The sequence below is a fragment of the Balaenoptera ricei genome, chromosome 10, assembly GCF_028023285.1.
Source record: "Balaenoptera ricei isolate mBalRic1 chromosome 10, mBalRic1.hap2, whole genome shotgun sequence".
NCBI lineage: Eukaryota > Metazoa > Chordata > Mammalia > Artiodactyla > Balaenopteridae > Balaenoptera > Balaenoptera ricei.
Window position 1 is genome coordinate 89,731,912 of NC_082648.1, and position 21,538 is coordinate 89,753,449.

The 21,538-nt window shown below is 41.0% G+C and overlaps 1 protein-coding gene across 1 annotated transcript in view; it reads left to right on the plus strand.

Annotated features, from left to right (window-relative positions):
• Positions 1–21,024, plus strand: part of C10H12orf75 (chromosome 10 C12orf75 homolog) — a 38,283-nt gene extending 17,259 nt beyond the window's left edge. Inside the window, exons 3-6 of the mRNA XM_059934814.1 lie at positions 15,192–15,227; positions 16,049–16,128; positions 17,476–17,511; positions 20,195–21,024. Coding sequence (XP_059790797.1) covers positions 15,192–15,227; positions 16,049–16,128; positions 17,476–17,480 — 121 coding nt within the window. The 3' untranslated portion in view covers positions 17,481–17,511; positions 20,195–21,024. The remainder of the gene's footprint in view (positions 1–15,191; positions 15,228–16,048; positions 16,129–17,475; positions 17,512–20,194) is intronic.
• The last annotated feature ends 514 nt before the right edge of the window (positions 21,025–21,538 follow it).

A 21,538-nucleotide genomic window follows, 5' to 3' on the forward strand; every position in this document is an offset into this window, starting at 1 on the left:
TAATTGGAAAAAGTTGAAGAATATTATAGTATTATTTTTCCTTGCACAAAAGGTATATTCAAACCCTTTTAAGAAAAAATCAGAAGCTATAGATTTATAAATCTTGACCGTACCATTAGGGGGGTGCTGTGAAATTAGGGGGTGCCATGAAAGGAGCTAAGAAATTAAGACAATTTAAACTTATATTATGAAGATTTAAATTTTTTCTTTTTGTTTTAAATTTGAAGACACTGATTTCAAGGCAAAAGAAGTGGCCAAACTCACATAATGGATGCTAAGAGTACAGAACTTCAAATAGGGCAACCACCATAATGTACAGACCACATAAAATTCTTTAGGGGGGAATTACAATTGTTTTTTAGAAGTCAGAAACGTTATGGTTACTCCCTTAATATATAATAAAAATCAGTTCTCTAGGGAAGGTTTGGGATTTTATGTCTCCACTTACCTGTTTATTTGCCTGTTTTCTATAGGCAAGAAGCCAGGATTTAATAACAAATAAAATGATATTTCTGCCCTGAAGTAGGTCAGTGGCTACTGGGGACCAAAATACAGTGTGATTTTAAGTGTTAATTATTAAAATAGTCAAAATTTAATGCTTGTCTAGGTCTTGAATGGTGAGCAAGAGTTTGTGTAGGAAGGAGAAGAATGGCAACCCAGGGCAGGAGAAAGAGCACGAAAAGAGGCACATGGGTACCGGAGAGCCCCAGCTCTTCTGGGAAGTCACCCAGTCTGCCCTGAGCCTGTGGTGTAGGCTCAGCAGAGGTGGAAGGTGAGGCTGGTGGGCTGGAGCCGGCTTGTGGAGGGCCTTTGGTGCCAGGCCGGTCATTGTACTTGATTTTTATATGCATTCAAGAGCCATTCAGAATTTTAAGGTGGGGAATTACATGACTGTGTTTGAGCTTTAGGGTGATGACTCCCAAGGCAGTGGGATATGTGAGATGGGGGAGGGGTGGAGGCACAGGGGATTAATGGCGCTGAGGCCACGAGAGGGTTAGACAGCAGACAGGACACCGGAAAGGAGCAGAGGTGGTGTGTTCAAGGTGCGCTCGGAAATACAATTGATAAGACCCGCTGAAAGACTGAATGGGGAAGTAAAGGAAAGGAACATCTGAGGCGAAGATGACCCTGTGGTTTCAAACTTGAGCCAAGGGAAGGGATGGCTGATGATCCAAAGAGATCACATGGGCTAAAGGGAGAAGAGAAGCCAGTGCATGTAGCGTGACAGCCACACTGGTCACTTGGGGGACTGTGGTTTCAGTTGGGTGATGTGAGTTCTCTGATGGAGTCAGGGTGAAAGTGAACTTAGGAGTGTTTTACAACAAAAAGGCAGTAGTGATGGAAGGATGTTAGTAGCTTAAAGAGGAAGCATATTTTAAGAAATACATTTCTTCTTTTTTTTTTTTTCTGGCCACTCCATGTGGCTTGTGGGATCTTAGTTCTCCAACCAGGGATTGAAACCCATGCCCCCTGCAGTGGAAGCGCAGAGTCTTAACCACTGGACCTCCAGGGAAGTCCCAAGAAATATATCTGTTATAAAAGGAATACTAAGGAAATTCAGAAAGTATGGAAAAGCATTTTTTTTTTAAAAAGAAAAAATCAGCTATTATCCTCCCACCAGAGACAATCATCATTAATATTTTACACTGTTTTCTTCCGTTTCTTTGTGATTATTTCTGCCTAGTTATGTGTATGGATGATTTTGTATATTGAAGTCTGTTTTTCTTTTTCTGTTTATTTTTTACATGGAGGAGAGGTAGGTGTACCCATAGGCAAAAGGGTAGAAGTAAGTTGAGTAAGAAGAGCTGAGGGTAGTTTGGGGAGGGGTTATCTGTGTGACTGAGGGAATAATCAATGTACATAGATCCTAGGACATGCAAGAAGGATTAAAAACATAGAAGGGTTCCCTTAGCACCTTGAGATAAGGAGGAAAGCATGGGTGAAGATATATAGAAATTTAATCATCATAAGACAGACCCATATGTATATCAGGGAGTGAGACTTTTTTCTCTCCCTCTCTTTTCAAAAATAAATCACAGTACACTAACATGCAGAACAAAACAGAAGTGAATTCAATGTGATGACATTTGGCTATTTTCACAAACCTGCGAATCAAGCATGCTTTTATTTTATTTCAGCGAATTATCTTAGCTACTTGGCACAAATAGTTCGTGTTGGGATATTTTTGGTTGGAAATGGCAGAAGCCCAGCTTAAACTGGCCTAAACAAACAAACATAAAGGAATTTATTGGCATGTGTAATGGAAAACTTCCAGGGTTTAGGCCTTAGTCACAGCTGGATCCAGGTGATTGAATGACAGGAAGAAACTCTCTCATCTCTCCTTTCCTGTTTTTGGCTCCATGCTGAGGCAGCTTTCCCCCAGTCGTGATGGAGATGGCCAGTTTCTATCTCATCAGCTTAATAATTCCTGTAGAAAAAGAGCTTCTCTTTCCCTGTAGTTTGATCAAAAGTCCTAGGGCTAGGCTTTCCCTGGCTAGGACGTGGGGTCAGGTGCCTCTCCCTGAACCAGTCAGTGGGCCAGGGGAACGTGGGCTCTCATTGGCCGGGCCTGGGTCACGTGCCCACTGCTGCAGCCAATCGGTGTCATTAACCTCACCTAACTACATGGCTAAACAGTGGGAGAGTGGTGATGCTGTTACCAGAATAGGAGAGAATTATAACTGGGCAGGCAGAAGAGAAGCAGCTTCTCCATGTAGGTCACCTTCCATGTTATTTCAGAAAAATCTCTTGATTTTTAAGAATACATATATTCTATGTATATGAATTTTCCAAATATATGTTGAATAACAAGTTGACTCAAATTTAATGTCTGCTGTTGAACATAAAAGCTCATGGCCACTCAATTTAAACAAGGTAATTCAAATACTTCTTTCACTTAAAACTTGTAAAGTGATATTTCATTAAGATTTTTTTCTGGGCAAAGTAATTTTATTGTTATGGAAGGTAACAGCTATAGAGAAAAATATCTTGGAATGAGTTATCATAAAACACGCTGAAGGGACTTCCCTGGCAGTCCAGTGGTTGAGACTTTGCCTTCCAAGGCAGGGGGTGCGGGTTCAATCCCTCATCGGGGAGCTGAGATCCCGCATGCCCCGAGGCCAAAAAAACCCAAAATATAAAGCAGAAGCAATATGGTAACAAATTCAATAAAGACTTTAAAAATGGTCCACATCAGAAAAAAAAGAATCTTTAAAAACAACAACAACAACAAAAACATGCTGAAGCTCTGTCTTTTTTAAAACATGAAATTATGTATCTCTAATCTTGAGTTTCCTTGGAATTCTTTATAAATTTCTCGTGTCATATACACCTGTGTCAGCTGAGCCCTCTCCTAATTACAAGCCTGAGGGTATCTGATGGCCTTGTTTCTCCTCTGTGACATGGCAGGCAAGGCTGTCTTCTGAAGTGAGGTAGCATTGAAAAATTCTACCCGTCTTCTGGGGTGGAAGTAGCATTGAAAAAGCATGCATTTTGGAAGCAGACAGACCTGTGTTTAAACTGCTCTCCATCCTTTACTGGCTGTGTGATATTGTGTCTTTAATCTTCTTATCCGTAAAATTGGGATAATAATAACCGTTCAGGGTAACCATCTTCATCATTATCATCATCATTCTCAATTTTAATAGCTCATCTTTATTGAGAACTGCATACCATAGAGTGATTTCCAGCACTTTAAGTACATTATCTCATTCAGTACCCCCAACAGGCTGATGAAGACAGTAGTGCTCTTTCATTTTACAGATGAGGAGATGGGACACAGAGAGGTTAAGTAACTGCTTAATGGTTGTGATGGTTATTAGTACAGTATATTCAGTTCCTAGGATAATACTTGGTATTACGTGTTGCTATCCTGCTTCCCCATCCTGCCCCCCCCCGCCCGTAAATGGTAGCTAGAATTATTAGGTGGTTTAAGGGTTGTTGAAAAGGTTTGGCAGTGCCTCTGTTATGAACCCCTGATGGCAGAAGACCCAGTGCATTGAGGGCCTTGCTGTGGTTAGAAATCTCACATTCCCATTGGTTGCCCATCAACACATGGTCAGATTTTCCTTGGTGGGACCCAGTGGAATAAAAGCAGGCAGAGAAGCAATTGAGTGGGTTCATTCAGGGATAGAGAGGGGTTGGTGGTGACCAGCAAGTATGGTTGAAATGCTTGACTGCAAGGCACATGCTGGAGAGAGGGGGAGGGGAAGCCCGAAGAGGCTGATGAATGGGGAGAGCTGGGAGCATGGATGGGCTGGAGGCTTCTTGGGAATTGTGGGGAGGGGAGAAAGAAGGATTTTTTTTTCCCCCTAAGGAGTGGGATTGTCTACTCTAAAATATCAGAGGTGAAATAATTGCAGGAACTAAGCTCCATGGAGCACTACTGGGATTAAGTTCTTAGAGCAGCAGTAAAAGTTGCTGGGATAGAGGAAGTCAGCAAAATGTGAAGCAAGAGGTCGTTTAGGTGGTTTTCATGGGATTTAAAATTGTCCAAGGTAATGATGGTTAGGAAGAAAACCTTTGAGTCAGGGCCAAAATGCTTAGTGCGTCCGGGGCTGTTATGGCAGGGCTGATGCCAAAGAGGAGAGTTTTTGAGTGAAAATGAAATTGGCCCCATCTGAAAGAGTGCTTTGGGGAGGTTGGGAGCATTCTGGCTCTGTCTCCTGTTTGGAGACCCTGGGACAAGGGAAAACAAGCTGCTTATTCCCAAGGTTTTGAGAAAAGTGATACATCTGGGAAAAGCAAGGTTTCTTAAAGGGGAGAGAACACTCCTGCCTGCTTTGTAGCAAAGGATACTTCTACAGCCAATGTGGAAGTAATCCAGCACTGTGTGCTTCTTAGAAGGAGAACGGAAGAGGGGTAGGGAAATTGCAGTTTAATTCTTGATCTATTACCCCATACAAAGAGCAAATGTCACTCATGTTCTCCGGTAGTACATTCTGGAAGAAAGAAAGGGGCCCATCCAAGGAGAGAGACTTAAAGCTAACTGTCCTAAGAAGTTTTGAAATTGTGAAGACATGAATGAGATTACATATAGGCCTTAACAGTCAATGATAAAATGTTAATTCTGTCCAATATCATATGTAATTAAATGCTTGGTAGAATCGATTGGAACCTCCGTGAAAAGGAGGGGTCATCATAAAAACATATTATAGAGAAAATTAAATGATTCCACTTTATCTGGAGGATGGTAGTGTCAATGGAAGTAAACACTGTCAATTAATAATCGTATTCCAAAAGATGATCGTGAGTGGTAACTAAAAATAGATCATTGGAGCTACACGCATGATCTCCTGAGGTTTCCATATTGAAATTGTACCGTTTACAAATCAAAATAAGTTTGGCCTCTGTAGTGACACTGCAAATATGGAAAAAGAAAAGGCTGCAGCCTGTTTTTCTGCTTCTTAGATCATCGCTAATAAGAATAGCTCTATATTTAGAACATTTTTGTTGATGAATAAGTGAAAAATAAATCCTTTCTTTGCCACAGAACTATGTCGTTCTGGAAGTCTAGGGCAGTGAGAACGTTCTGAATTTTAAGGCACCTGTAGCCACCATGCGTGAGGAGATATTAATTGGAGTGACTAGCAGCTGCCTGATGTTTATCATCTGTGTTTGTTCTAGAGAATGCACATAATGTATCCATGCCGTGCTTCCATTATTTTACCTTTGAAACCTTTTTTGTAGGTCACTTGGGACAGCTATTTTATACCACCCAGAAACTAAGCAAATATTGTGACGAAAATATTTTGATTACCATGTGCTACTGAGGAAGAAAAAAGTAGTGGTTTATATTTACTATAGTAACTCTGAATAAGGTCTCGCTTCATTGAAGTGATCGTTATTGATAGGATGGTAACCATAGTGGTATAAATTGATTGAAAGGTTTATGTGTTCTGTGTGGATAGTTAGTTTTAAAGAGGTATATGCACAAAATACATTAATGAAGAAAGGACAGGCAGAGGAAAGCCAGCCAGCCCCAAAGAGCAACCACAGACATGGAGCTGGTTTGGAAGTGGCTCACCTTCTGGAACCTTGACTTAAAAGAAGTCAGAGCTTTATGATTAGAGTGAAATTCAGTGTCTCTGCTTCATTTAGGAGAAGGTCTGCAAAGCTAGTAGGAAGCAGATGGGTGTGCAGTGACCTAGAGAATCTGGATCAGTATAGATACTCAATGTGAGAAGTGTGAGGAGAGCACCATGCTGGCTGCACAGGAAGTAAGCTAGAAGTATTTGGTGGAAACTCTGAGATATAAGAAAGCAGTTTTGAAACCAACGGTTGCTTTTTTTTTTTTCTTTTTCTGACATCGCCCCAAATTGGGGCAACTTTGGTAAGGTAGGGATCACTAAACACTATATCGCTCTGCAAAGGTGTGTCATTTTTTTTTTTTTGGATCACTAAACACTATATCACTCTGCAAAGTTGTGTCATTTTTTTTTTTTAACATCTTTATTGGAGTATAATTGCTTTACAATGGTGTGTTAGTTTCTGCTTTATAACAAGATGTGTCATTTTTAAACTATCAACTGAGGATTTAGCTTTTCAGCAATCCCCAAAGTGGGGGGAAAGGATGGACTTGTGGTCTACCCTCAATCACACTTGGCTCTGCAAACATTTTTATGAATGCAGTGGCTGGAAATCTGAGTCAGAGACTGGGAGCATGTGATCTCACTCTAGGAGATTATCATGAGACTCAATGGGTGGCTTTAACTTCGACACATTCTTTCTCCTCCAACACCTGTCCTTTGATAAAAGAAGCTAAGTCTTTGTTAAGGAAAAGAGACCCGATGGTAATTAAATGCCCAGTGTATTTTTTAAACCTGGTCCCAAATTGTTAACATATGCTCCATGGTTCTTAGGAAATGTTCTTGCGGTTTAAAAGGTTTTTTTCAAAAGATGTGATGTGACCTTTTGATTAAACAATTATCGCACTATTACATTTTCTTTCTAAATGTGACATCACTTTCCACAAATTTTCAGATGCTGTATATGCCCAGAAATAAGACACTGTCTTGAGACCAGAGAAAGCAATTTACCAAGAGGCTTTCGGTCATGCTCTCTCTGGAAAAAAACAAGTTTATTACACAAGTTTACTCTGTAGAGTAGTGGCTCATGGGGATTTAAAAATGGAGGAACTACTTGCTAAACTTAATCTAGGTCTTTTAGTACCTCTTCGCTCCTTTACTCTTTGGACCTGACAAGTAAGTCTTCCTTCTAAAATGTGTCCTGGGCACAACTGTGAAACGGACGCTGTTTATACCTGAACCCCAGCTCTTAGTTCCAGCCCCTCCCCTGGGGCCCGGCCCCCTCTTTCACGTGCCTCTCCCTTAATTGACACTGAGGCACACATGATGGATAATAGAGAACCTGAATTTGTAACTTTAGCCAACAGGTAAAATTAAACTATATTTAAATCTTAGCCTTTCCAGACCCTTAAAATTATTCAAATGGGTGGTTGCTTGCACCACTGAATAAAAAAAGCCAGCCTACCTGCCTCTTTACACTACACCCCACCCCCCTCCTCTTCACCTAGTTGGGGATTCCAGAAATCAAGGGGGGCCGTGACTTTCTCATCTTGTTGCATTTGCCGTGATATTAAGGCATTAAGACTGTGTTAAGTGGCCGGGCTTTCTCTGTTAGCTGTTAGATTCAGGTACACATTGCAGGGAGTAGTCTGTGGCCATTTGGTCCCTGGTTAGATTAGAGACAGCTGTTGTAGCCTCATCTATTTCCCATTTCCTCTTTCAAGAGCACTAGACTGGGCTAAATTAAAATTGAGGTGAAGCTAATGATGAAGAGCTGACTTTCTCTCCCCATCTTTGCCAGCCAGAAACTTTCTGTTTTCCTGGCAGGGCCTTTGAGAATAGGGTAGACCAGCTGGGTAAGAGGCATGGAATTGGGTCCCCTCGCCTGGGTGATTGCCTTGCTAGGGGGTGCTTGTCCTCTGCAGGACCTACTGCAACCACCCCTTATTGCTACGGGACCCACAAATAGAATCAGATCTCAGGGTGCTCCCACGGGACAAGCACAATGTCTGACCTGGGAGGAAAGAGCTTATACTGCAAAGTAATTGCAGGCTTGTGCATTTTCTTCTACCAGAATCCTCAGGAATATGTATGGAAATGGCTTCTAAGGGTGTGAGATCAAGGAGAAGCAGTGTATGCTGAGACTGAATTTATTGATATTGTTGTATTTAACAGAGATTCCAGATCTAATTTAGGTGCATAGCTAGGACTCTTAACAGTTTAGTCAACTTGGTTGATGAAACTAAACAGAAGGAACTTATGCTCTCACCAGGGGAGCAGTATGTCAGAACTTTTCTGGTGTGATGGAGAGGAAGGAATCCAAAGGCTTGAAGAGAGAGGAAAGCTGGTGTGACTTTCTCAAGTGTGAGCTGCTCCCCACTGCAGAGGAGACCCCCTTCCCTAGGAGACTGAGCAAATTGAGAAACACATAGTGAAGGGAGTATCCAAGATGATTGTCCTCTATAACATGGCTATGATAGTTGGGAGATGCTGCCCTTGAGATGGGTTCTTTGTTTCCTTGGGTGTGACGGGATCCCAGAGAAGCAGAGGCCAAGAACTGAACCACCTAAGACAAGGTGGGCACACTCGCCATAACAGACAGCAGGGATGAAGAGGCAGAATGTTTCATCCTGGAAGGAATCTTGATGAGAGCTAGTTGATCACAATCTCCCTAGGGATAGATGAGAAGGATGGCCATCTAAGGGTTCATTTTCTCCCTCTGTATATTTTATAAGAGGAAGACTTCTGGTCTGTGAGCCAGAAAGCTAAGCTGAGTCATCACAATGGAAAGGCATAGCCTCTTAACCCAGTTTCCAGACCCAAGTCAGACTCAGAGTAATTAAGGCCACATTCCCTTGAGGGAATTTTAAACACGGCCACATGTATGTATGGTAGATATTCTTTCACGTCTTCCCCAAAGGATTTGTGTTCATTTACTAGAGCAACTGTGTCCAGAACAAAAGGAAGTACCTGGACCTTTTAGAGATTTCTAGGCACTGGCTCTGAGTTGCTGTTAACACCTGAGGACCCAAAATGCCACTATGGGCGATCAGTCCATGTGTGGGCTTATAGTGGTCAGGTAAAAACTGGAATTTTGGCTAACCTAAAAATTGCAGTGAGTCCAGTAGTCTGCAGATCCCATACTCTGGTTATTTCCTCAGTTTGTGAGTTCATAATCAGAGTAGATGTATTTGGCAACTGGAAGAATCTCCACATTGGCTCTCTGACCTGTGAAGGAAGGGCTATCTTGGTAGGAACGGTCAAGTAGAAGTCTATGGGATTTCCCTTCTATACCAGAATAATATACAAAAAGGAATACTGCATTCCTGGTGGAGTTGCAGAAATTGGTGCCCTCACCAAAGACTTGAAAAAATGAAGACGCTTCTCATGTCTCCTTTTAACTTGCCTCTTTGGCCCATGTGGAAGGCAGATTTATTTTAGAGAGTGATTTTGGATTCTTGTAAACTTGATGAAATGGTGATTCCAATTTCAGCTGCTGTTCAAGGTGTGGTATCTTTATTGAAAACACTCAACATAGCCCCTAGCTCCTGTTATGCAACCTTTGGCGAATACTTTACCTCTGAACCGGTTTGCGAGGATAACAGAAGCAGTTTGCTTTTACCTGGCAAGGCCAACAGTATACCATCACAGTCTTGCCGTTCATCCTCTATTCTGCAGTATCTTGATGTTACTGATGTCCCACAGCACGTCATACTGGTCCAATACACTGATGACATAGTAATTGGGCCTGATAAACAAGAAATAACAGGTACTTTAAATGCTTTAGTGAGACACGTTCAATCCAGGGCTGGGAGATAAACCCCACTCTTGCTACCAAGTCATGTGTCAGTTCGTGTCCAGTCAGGGTAAAGGAAACCACATTAAATATTTTAGCAGAGAGAAATTACTATTAGGAATTGGTTAAACAGGTCATGGAGGATTGAGGATGTAAGAAAGGAAGACTGAGATCGTAGGGAGAGTTATAACAGGAAGTGGCTACCGTTCCTAGGGCAGGAGTGACAAAGGAAGGAAGTTGGGGTTATTGGAATCTAGGAGCTGGAAGAGGAGCGGTTCTCTGGGGCTGGGATGCTGCCTTCTGGGGAGAGGGCACTGCCAGGCTGGCGTAATCACAGCTGAATGCTGTAATCCAGCAGTAACCACAGCTGGGGGCCACAGAGTAGCCACTGCCCACCCACTTGAGCTGTAGTGACCAGAAAAGGAGGGTTAACAGGGCCTGTCCTGGAAACTGGAACCAGCTGCTGGGGTGCTGTACGCTGGAGCAGTGCGCAGAGCTGGAAAGAGCAGCCCTTTCCCCTCTTTTTGCATTTTGTGTCTCTGGAGCATCCCATTTGGTAGAACCTAACAGGGAGCCGGGTGGCAAAGGGGGATGTTTCTCAGAGTCCTCGCCCCTGCGTTGCAGAACGTGGGCAGGGCGAGTCCAGCACAGCTTCCCTGGCCGGAGCAGGTTTTGTCCTGATAGGCCACGCAGTTGCTTCCAGTTGTCGACCCCTTGGTAATTTGTGCTCGTTTTCCTTCCCCTTATTGACATCAGCCTGCATGGTGGTGAAATTGGGACCGGAGCAGGGGAAGCAGGGAGGGAAACTGGTGAAAGTTACCTTTCGCTTTTTGTTTTTAGGTGATTTGATTGATGGTATCTGGTCTCTTGCCTCCTATAACCCCGTGTTTTGGTTCCCTTGGTAGAAGCCTTATTCCCAAGGTTTCTTCCCCATTTATGGTAGATTCAGGGGTGTTCTCGTCCCTGAATCCCTTCATTCACACTTCCCATTTTCAGTGCCTCTGCCTGTAGGCACCTGGGCATTGACTCCTGCACTGGGCTTCAGAACTATTATTTAGAAATGGATCGCTACACTAGGAAATTTCTCCTGGTTGAGGTATGTCCACTTGCTTCTTGTCTAAAGGAGCAAGAGTACGGGTAGGCCGAGTTTGTGGAGATATCTGGACCAATTAACTCCCGAGCAGTGCGGTCTGGCCTCTTCCAGCTCCTCTACTGTGAATCGGCCTCCTTTTCACTTTGTCGTCTCCAGCATGGACTAATGCAATCTTCAGTCTCTGTTTTCTAAGGGAAGACTCCAGGGTGAAGTCATCTCATTCTTTGTCTTTAGTACCAGCAGAAAATAGGGCCACGATGTCCGTGACCGGGGGCCCTCTAGACTCTGTCAGCGGCTGCTGTTCTCGCCAAGGCGGAGTCCGTGTGGCCTTCTGTCCCGCGTTTCCTCCCCACTTCCTTCCCTGCTTAGGAACAAATCTTGTGATCCGTCAGCAGTCACAGCTGCAGGCTGCACAATAGCCACTGCCCTTCCACTAAAGCTGTAGTGACCAGACAAGAAAAATAATCAAGTCCCTCATGAAAAACAGTGGCTCATCCAAGGGCTCCGTGGTGGTGGTGGTGGGTGATCTGGCCCGAGCGCAATTCCTAGCCCGATGCTCTGGATTGGCAGGGTCGAAGGAGGACCACAGGCTATTTTCATTACTTTAGAAACTGAACGGAAATCTACAACGAGGCTGCACAGGCTCTACATTAGCAAAATATAAGATTTATTTGCCTTGGATTCACATTACACAAACACCCTGTGGGAACCATCCCATGCACATCAGAGGCTCCCTTTGGCACTTGTATGTCTAAGAAAATTATCAGCAAGTGAGATAGTAAGGCCAGTTGATAACAAAATCTTTCAAAATATGTTTCGTGAGGGGAAACAAGTACAGTGATTCCTTAAAGTGGTGTACAGGTGGGGCAGCCCAGGTGTTTGGACAGCCAGGCTATTATTCAAAACTTGAAAATCTCCCCAGGGATTAGAATCCTAAAGACTGAAGCTCCTTGCTAAGTTGCTTAGCTGTCAGATAAATTTATCATCCCAGTTTTGAACTGTCCCGAGATAATGTCCACTTTTTATCGACAAGAAACACCCTTTCAAGAGAAGTTGGTCCCCACACCAGAAGGTATATTTTTTGGATGCCCATCTGGAGTCACTAGTAATCATGAGACAATTTTGCCAGCTTTTCAGGGCCTGTGGCTTAACATCTCTGGGCCTTCCTTTTACCAGGAATCTTTATTGCTGCTTGATGAACCATTTCTTCTTCGAATGCTACAGCCTGTTCAGTCGGGGCAGGACCACATCACCCTGGCTGGGAGGATGCTGTCTTCCTGGACAGGACAGGGCAGCACTTGTCTCTCAGGCAGCTAAACACTGTGGCTTGGACTTCTCTGTCTGCAAGGAGATTTGGTTTAGACCAACCGTGGTTTTCTGATTTCACCTCAACTTCAAACTGGTTGTCCAGATGAATAGAGTCTAATGTAACTGCTGATCTGAAGAGGTTTTCTATTGGGATAAAAATGATTTATGTAGCCATTCAACAAGTTCTGCAAAGATTGATTGTCCCTGGCAGCATAGAGGTTTAGGTCTAATGCTATTGAAACATTGACTAAGACTCTTCTGCCATCTTGTTTCCCTCTTATAAGTGGGATGGTAAAAATCAGAGAGGTCCAGCTTGGGAGATGGGGGTATTTCTCTGATACAAATTAGCATGGGCTCACAGTTTATGAAGCAGGAGCTAGAAGCACACAACCTTGGTTTTGAATTCTGGCTCTATTACCTGGCCTTGTAACCTTGGTCATGCTGCTCCACCTTTCAGAGCCTCAGTGTTTCATCTTTAAATGTGGCTAATACCCATCTTGCAGGATTGTGATGAGGATTAAAGGAAACAGTAGAATCCTACGAGCAAAGTGCCTGGTGCATTTACACAAGCAGGTTGTGAGACAGGGGTGAGGCTCAAAGCTTTTGCAAGAGTGGTACAGAGACAGTGCCCACTCTAGGGGAAACCAACATGTTGGTTTGTCACTGGAAGTGTTTTTGACTTTCACATCTTCCTATTTGAGAGGCAGAGTGGTGAATTCGAATGTGGAGCATGTTTTTCATGTCAGATAGATGGGGTTTCAATGTTGGTCTTGCATATTTGTTAATTACCTGGCTCTCTGAACCTATTTCCTCAGTTGTAAACTCTCAGAACGGTTGAGAGGAGTAGCACTGATGCATGTGAAGTGTCTGGCACTGTACCTGACACACAGGAAGGACTCAGTGATGATGCAGTTTTTACCCATGTAGTCTTTAGTCTCCAGTCTTCGTATCATAGAATAATTGTTTGTGGAAGGAAGGGAGCATGTAGACAAAGACAGGCATTATAACTCACTTCAAGGTTTAAAAGAACGGACATCTGAAAAGTCCTTATAAATGGTATTTTTAAAGATTTAGTAAGATCTCTGAAGCTTAATTTGTTATCCAATAAATATGTCAGCCACATTATCATTTCCTGCAAATTAGATGCGTAGGATTGTTGATTACTTTTATCAAGGAGAACACAGTTGGGTTTTAGGGCATTGAATAATTTATGAGAGATAATAGATTAAAAATAATTCACTATTTTTTTACATTTGGGGAAGTTAAATATATTTTAAAACACTGAATAAATCCTTAAGCTGGATTAGGCAAAAGGGGAAAGATTTAAAATACACAGATATGTCATTGGATATGAAAAGAATATCTGTGACAAAAAATGAGACATTGTATATGTCCAAATCTGCCAGTTACAGCTTCACAAACAATTTCATTATAATGTTGGCCATTCAGAACCAGAGTAAACAGTTCTGATAATCTTGAACGAGTTTGTCACCATCATTTTTTCTAGTATCTGTACTAACGGGTTATAAATCCATTTTAATTAAAACTGGTAAACAGCACCTGAAAGTGTTATACCACTTCAATAAGCATAGCACCAGTTTTAATACAATATGACTTTGACACCTTTGAATTAAAAAACGATCCAACTTTAGCAAGAGATAAATGAAGTTGATAATTAAAAGTAGGTTATGGGCTCAATTTGGACAAATTAGATTGCAGGGTGGTTTTTGCCCTCTATTGGAGTATTTTCTGTGTGCATGGCCAGTGTTTAACAGATAATTTCCAAATCTCCACTTCCTTTCTCTATAGACTTCGGATTTACGGGCTGTTGCAATGAAGCAAAATCTCATGTACATATATACATTCACAGCTTTTAAATGTGTGAAACCATGATATGACAATCCCTGCAATTAAAAGATTCAGTGAAGCTGTTTAGATGTTTTCAGTCTGCTTTCTTCTTAACTGAAGCCCCTTATAATTACATGTTGAGTTCAGCGAGATACATTTGAGTCTTTTTTTTTTTTTTCTTTCAGAAAAATAACTAATGTATGCTAGCTAGTACTTGAAGGTAAGCTTCCTGATCCTCCTAAAAATATGCCAAGGAATTCTAGTAGAATATGGAGTCCTCTTATTCAAGGAAAGAGACTGCATTTTAAAGTAGTGATTCCCTCTAGAAATTTCTTTTGAACATTTCCCTCTTCTGTTTGCAGTAGATCATGTATAAAACGGCTGTTTTTTTAGATAAAAGAAAGTTAAATTGACTTTAACTCTTTTTGCACTAAGGAAATCTTTCATACCTAGAATTGTGCTGCTGAACTGGCATAAGAGACACAAACTCATAGTGTGTTAGGACTAGAAGGGACCTTGGGTGTCATCTGGTCGACCCCGTTATTTTACAGATGAGATACAGGCCGGCAACTTGCCCACAGCCTGTCACACAGGGAGCGGTGGCACAGCCAGACAAGAACCCAGGCTTCCTGACACCCAATTTATGTGCTCTTTCCAGTCTTGGCTGCCCTCAGGTTTTTTGTTTTTTTTTGTTTTTTGTCCCTTGAATGAGTGTTTTCTGTTTTTTTTTAATGAAACATTTTTTAATTGAAGTATAGTTGATTTACAGTGTTGTGCCTATCTCTGCTGTACAGCAAAGTGACTCAGTTATACACATATGGACATTCTTTTCTTTATATTCTTTTCCATTATGGTTACCTCAGTTTTTGATTTTGTTCAGCAATTGGACTTGTTGGCATTTGATGGATTTGCGCTTTTTGGTAAGTAGAAAACTGCCAATTTCTTAGTGTATAAATGATTGAGGTGAAGAGAGAATCCTGTGTTATAGAAATACTTGATGGAAGAACTTGAAATAAACAAAATTGGCTTTAACTCATCAGTTCCTCTTTTCTCAGAGCCAAAAATGAAGTCTCTGACTGTGTAACCAAACGGCTCATAGCAAATGTTTTTGACCTTTTAGAACAGAAGAATCAATAACAGAAGATGACAAGAGGAGGTATGTTTGGTGTTGAAGCTACCTTTAATTTGAATAATTTTGGTCCCACCTCATGGATTTAATTTAACATGAATTAATTTAACTCATGCATTTAATCGACCACTGTAGCACATTGCCAGTAATACAGATTCCACCAGGAAAACTTTTGGCACAGAGAATACAGGGAGGAGCATGCAGTGTGATAAATATCTTGCCCAGGGACCATAATCTTTGCTTCTTCCAAACAAGCTTGGTTTGTCCTGTGCACACGACTTGTGCTAGTTTCCATCTTGTGGCCTTTGGATGTGCTGGTCTCTCAAATTGGATGACATCTCTTCCTTCCTTCCGCCTTCTCCGTCCTTCCATCCTCTGATTAGCAGCACTCCACTCTCATTACTCCTTATCTCTCTCTCTTCCTCCTCACTTTATATCTACCTACAGGTAAAGTGTTTTTGTGTGTCCATAGCACCTCATACCACATTGACCACTCTGAATTCTTGATAAATGTTGACTGATTAACTGTAACATGTCACGCTACTGATATTTATTACTCTACTAAATTCTAAAAATCCCAACTTCTCTTCTTTCTCATTGCAAGTAAAATATCTAAAAATTCTACTACACAGCTTTCTTTTTTTTATATATAGCTTCTTTTTTTAACATAGAAAAACAATGATCTCTCCAAGGACAATAATATTCTGAATTCTACTTTTGAAAAGTCATGAGTTATTTTAATAATTCTATAATTGTTTGAAGGGCCCCATGCTCTCATCATTTTCTGCAAATGTTTAGTAACCATGTAGTTTGGTCTGATTTTTCTATCCCTGCTTCTTTTCATCAAGAAACTATGGAGGGGTGTATGTTGGTCTACCATCTGAAGCTGTCAGTATGGTGTCCAGTCAAACAAAGACTGTGCGAAAAAGTAAGTAGAACCATGTGATGTTTACTCTCTCTACATGTTTATTTCTTTGTTTTGTGAAAAACGTATGAAATGTATATTTCAGCTTGCCTGACTCACCCTACATATTACTGACTTGCAGTGAACTGTGTATAAGAGCCATAGCTGGGACTTCCCTGGCGGTCCAGTGGTTAAGACTCCGCGCTTCCACTGCAGGGGGCGTAGGTTTGATCCCTGGTCGGGGAACTGAGATTCCGCATGCCGCTCGGTGTGGCCTTAAAAAAAAATCCAGAAAAACCATATCTGCTCATTGTAATCATTTGTTGACATTGCCACCCACATGATGAGAGCAATTCCAGAGCAAAATTTACCTTCTGTTCCTGGTTATTCTCCATGGAGATTTTAAATTTCTTGTTAATTTCAGTGATGATCAGTGTGAAAATGAAAGCAAACATTTCAGTAAGTTTATGGAGTTTTTGTAGAACATAAAGGTACATTCCTATAATATATTATAAATGTGACTGATAAGTAGTCTGGTGATTAGAAGAAAATTAACTGTCTTTTGTATAATGATATGAAGTGGAGGCTCCTTTTTCTGAGTTTTAGTAGTTAGTAATTGCAGGGCTAATGAGGTTCTTTTGATAATAGGTACGATTGCAGCCTTGTAGATAGCTTCTTGCTTAAGTAAATTTTTTTTTACATTTATTTTTATTTATATTATTTATTTTTGGCTGTGTTGGGTCCTCGTTGCTGCGCACGGGCTTTCTCTAGTTGCGGCGAGCAGGGGCTACTCTTCATTGCGGTGCTTGGGCTTCTTGTTGCGGTGGCTTCTCTTGTTGCGGAGCATGGGCTCTAGGTGCATGGGCTTCAGTAGTTGTGGCACATGGGCTCAGTAGTTGTGGCTCTTGGGCTCTAGAGCACAGGCTCAGTAGTTGTGGCGCATGGGCTTGGTTGCTCCGTGGCATGTGGGATCTTCCTGAACCAGGGCTCGAACCTGTGTCCCCTGCATTGGCAGGCGGATTCCTAACCCCTCCGCCACCAGGGAAGTCCCTTAAGTAAATTTGTAAGTGTGGCTCGTGATGAAGAATGCTGATTTACTAATCACTGTACAGTTGTCTGATAATGTGGTTTTAAAGAACTATTAATATGTACACATACAATTATATATATGTAATATTTGATTTAATTTGTACACAAGCCTTTATTATTTCTTAACATACTATGGTTATTTGTTCCTCATTGGTTTTTCTCTACTCGGTGATTTAGACTAGCAAATACATATATGTCACAACTATTTGTAGTTTTGTAGGAAACTAGAATATATTCTTTATAACTGAACATTTAACTTTTCTTAATTTTCTCTTTTTTAAGATTAGAAGAAAGTAATATCATGACAATAATCAAGAGGTACTGTATATTTTTCTAAATAATTCTATATATTTAGCCTGGATGAATGAACCGTAGATATTAATGCTCTATATTTCTAAGAAATCTCGAACTTGAGTATGAGGAGGGGTCTCATCTTGTGGTTAAATCTATGGAACCCAATATATTTTATTGTAAAGAGGTCTTTAATGATTAGATCAATTTTCTTTGCAGTTACTTTTTTTTTCATTAATATTTTTTCGAATGTAACTTAATTCATTTAATAAGAACAAGCTGTTTGCCTAGACTACCAGGGTTTCACTCTTCATTGCCAAAGTCTTTGAGGATCTAGGACCTTGGAAGTGACAGACAAGGAGAGACTAGAGAGGTTTGGAATTAGATTAGGATCAATATTAAATGTTTGGCAATAGTCAGGGGTAGTTGATATACAGAGAGAAGATGTACCAGTACCAAAACTCCAGTAGAGATAGGCAATCATCAGTGTGCAAAGATCCAGTTTTTCAGGAAGGAATGGTAAAATCATAGACCAAGTTTAAAAGATGAAGCACTGTGGACCTGGTGAAGAGCTTGGAGATAAAATTATAAGACAAACAAGAACAAGGACAGAAGAAGAATAGCTTTCATTTATTAACTACTGTCTGGGTACTAGTCTCTAAAAGATACTGAGCAGCATTTCCATTGAGGAAAAGAGTTTCTGTTTACCTGGACCAACATGCTTGCAATGCTTAGATCCCCACTGTCTTTCAGTCTTGCTGAATGACATCCCACCTCTTTTGAACATCCAGTGATCAGGAATGCTCTGTCTCCTGAGATAGCCCATTCTCTTTTGGGAGTCAAACAACCCTGGATTTGAATTCAGGCTCTTTCACTTACTAGCTGGGCAAGTTTCTTCCCCCGATGCTTATTGAAGGGTTCTTGTTAGGATTAAATGTGAAGTAAATGGTAGCTTCTGCTATAATTCTCATTGTCATCATCACCATCAATATCATCATCACTGTACCATCATCCTTTTTTGTAACCAGAATCCAGCCATTGGTAGATCAGAAGCAAGACTGATTTGATATTGAACCAGCTTCTGGCTGAGGACCAGTACTGATGCTGGTGTCTGGGATGGGATGGATTGCAGAATAAGCTCACAGGTGGAGACAAATAAGCTTTCCTACTGGAGAAAAGGGACATGGAAGCTGTAACTGGTTTCTTCTGGACAAGAAATACAACAATATTGGGCAGCTGCTTTTTCAAAGACCCTCTCATCAAGGCTACAACATTATGGAGCATTATTCCCTAGTGCCCATAACCACATTAAGGTGTTGAGCTTCTCTTTAGGAACTTGCTGGAGATTTTCTATTTCTAGTATTTTTAACAGAGTTCTAACTCTCAGGTAGATTTCTAAGTACCCTGCCAGTTTTCCCTGATGCAACCGTAGTTTTATTATTTGCATCAAATAGAAAAGATAATCTAGTTGAAAGTAAGCGTATATTAGTGTTTACCCTCCTGAAAACAGGGTGTATTTCAAAAAGCATCTGAATAGAGTGGGAAGAAGCGCTGTGTAGATAGATATCTGGAGACTCGGTAGCTCTGCTGTTAACACAGGACCTTAGATGAATCCCTTACCTTCTCCCAGCTTCACCCAGTTTCAGTTTTTACATGACAGAGTTAGACAAGATGATTGTCCAGCTTTGCATATGGATCTACAATTTCCTGATAACAGTTGAGCACTATTTCTGGTTAGTCAGCCCGCATAACATTGGACAGCTAGGTAGACTATTTCCCTACTGCTCATGGCTATCAGTGTAAAAATAAAAACTATTTTATTGCCAGCCCTCTCTCCTCTCAATTTCCGCCATTCTTTACCTCTGTTGCGAAACAATCCATTTGCCTCTCTTGAATTATCTGACAAGTTTTCTGAGTTGATAGGCTGTCCATTTACTCAATTGCGAAGCATCCATTGTGGTACTTATCTGGATGCGTGGCATCTGAGCTTAAATTATCGGGCAGGAACCCCGATGAGAAGAGACATTTTATGGAAAAGATTGGAGACACTTTTTTTTTGATCTGACATATAAAACCTCTCTAGAAATAAAGCCACCGAACTCACTCAGTGACCCAACTTCAAAGTTGACTTGGTTACTTTTTGAAGCAAATTGAGGAATGATTTCAGAATCGAAGTTACTTATATCACGATACAGATGTGTAGTTTCTTCCCTAGATGACCCAAGGGTGAAAGTTACGCCCATTTAGGTATACGGAGTGCTGCCAGCGCAGTGATGCTTGTCCAATGCCAGTGGATGGGCTCGCTGCATCAGATCCCCTGGGGGAGCTCGAGGTGAAGTGGGTGGCTTGCCCCTCTTCCCAAGAGGGTCTGACCAAACAAGGAAGGGACAGATTGTGGCTGGGCAGTTGGTATCTTTGTGCTGTTGCCGTGTAGCTTGGTTCAGGCATCCTCCTGTTGTATTTTGGTTCTAAGTTTAGAAGTCTCTCTCTCCACCTGACTTTGTCTCTTCATGTAAGTGTCATCAGTGCTTCACACTGTGCTGGCCACGTGTTCAGTCTCAAATCAATACTGGACGGATGTTGAACGTGTGTTTTACTGAAAAGAAAATCAGTAAATAATTTGCAGGCTTAACGCTGATATGTTTTCATCTAAGTGGCGCCTTTTCGCGCTTGTTAACTCTTTTCCCTTTTTTGTTTGCTGCCGTCATAGCCTCCTCATCAAGATCTGGATGGAATTTTTGCTTCGTGGGATTTTGTAACGTGCACAGACATTTCCAAGGAAATTCTAAGCAGTCGCCCCCCCTCGCCCCAAATTCTTAGTTTATAGTTAAAACCATGGGTACATATTGAATGTTGTGGTACTAGAAAGGAATTGGTTAAACAACACACGTATATGGAACTATATTTGGTCCACCTGCGGGGAAGGCAAGCTTACGAAGGGTTCTTGCCCAGCTGGCTGCGGTGCCCCAGCTGCGTTCTCACCCTGGCCATCCCCACAGCTCATGAAGATCATGTCTTTTCACTGATACTTTTTTGATAGTTTTTATATAGCAAAATCCTTCATCTATTTATAACTTACAATAATAAGGCACTATCGATGAATTACCCAAAGTAATATATTTGTCTGTTATCTTTCACTATTTCTACTTCATGTTAATGTTTAGCTGTAAAATTGTTAAATTGATTCTTACTGTTATCTCTTTCCTTTTTTACTATTTGGTTTTCAGCTTTATTTAAATATCAGAGGAGTTTCTTTATTGGGAGCAATGTACTACATGGCAATACTTAAACTGTTGAGATTTGCATGCCATATGTACATTTCGATTAATTTCCTATTTTCTTTAGTCAGAGGCTTATGTAACCACAAATACTTAATAGCCATTGATTCTCCCTTTCTACCTGTGTGTGATCAGAGCATCTCATCATGTTAATTCTACACTGTTTTCAAGGACTTGTCACTGATGGTTAGTCGGATATTTGGAAAGTTCTTAATTTGATAGTGATCATGTGTATCCACTTAGTACTGAAATGTAAATCACTCAATTTACCAGTGTATTTCAACAATTAAAACATTTTTATCCCTCTTTACCTGGATTTCTTCATTATTTTTCAAAAGAACACTTTCAAATAAGTCACACATTGTGATATATAGATATAATACATCAGTATAAAAATAATAATGTATAAATAGATTACTATGAAAAACTAAAATTTTTCACAAGAAGGAAAGCATTATCTTATATATTTGGTCCATACAACTATCATAGGGACATCAAATTTTTTTTTTTATATCTTTACTGGGGTATAATCGCTTTACAATGTTGTGTTAGTTTCTGCTGTACAACAAAGTGAATCAGCTATATGTAAACATATATCCCCATATCCCCTCCCTCTTGAGCCTCCTTCCCATCCTCCCTATCCCAACCCTCTAGAGGGACATCCAATTGATCTGAAAAATAAAGCTGGAGATTAGAGTCACTGAGAAATGATTACGATACACCTACTCCTGTCCCATATCCACGTGTCCATAATGCAATTTAGGTGAAGCATCAGC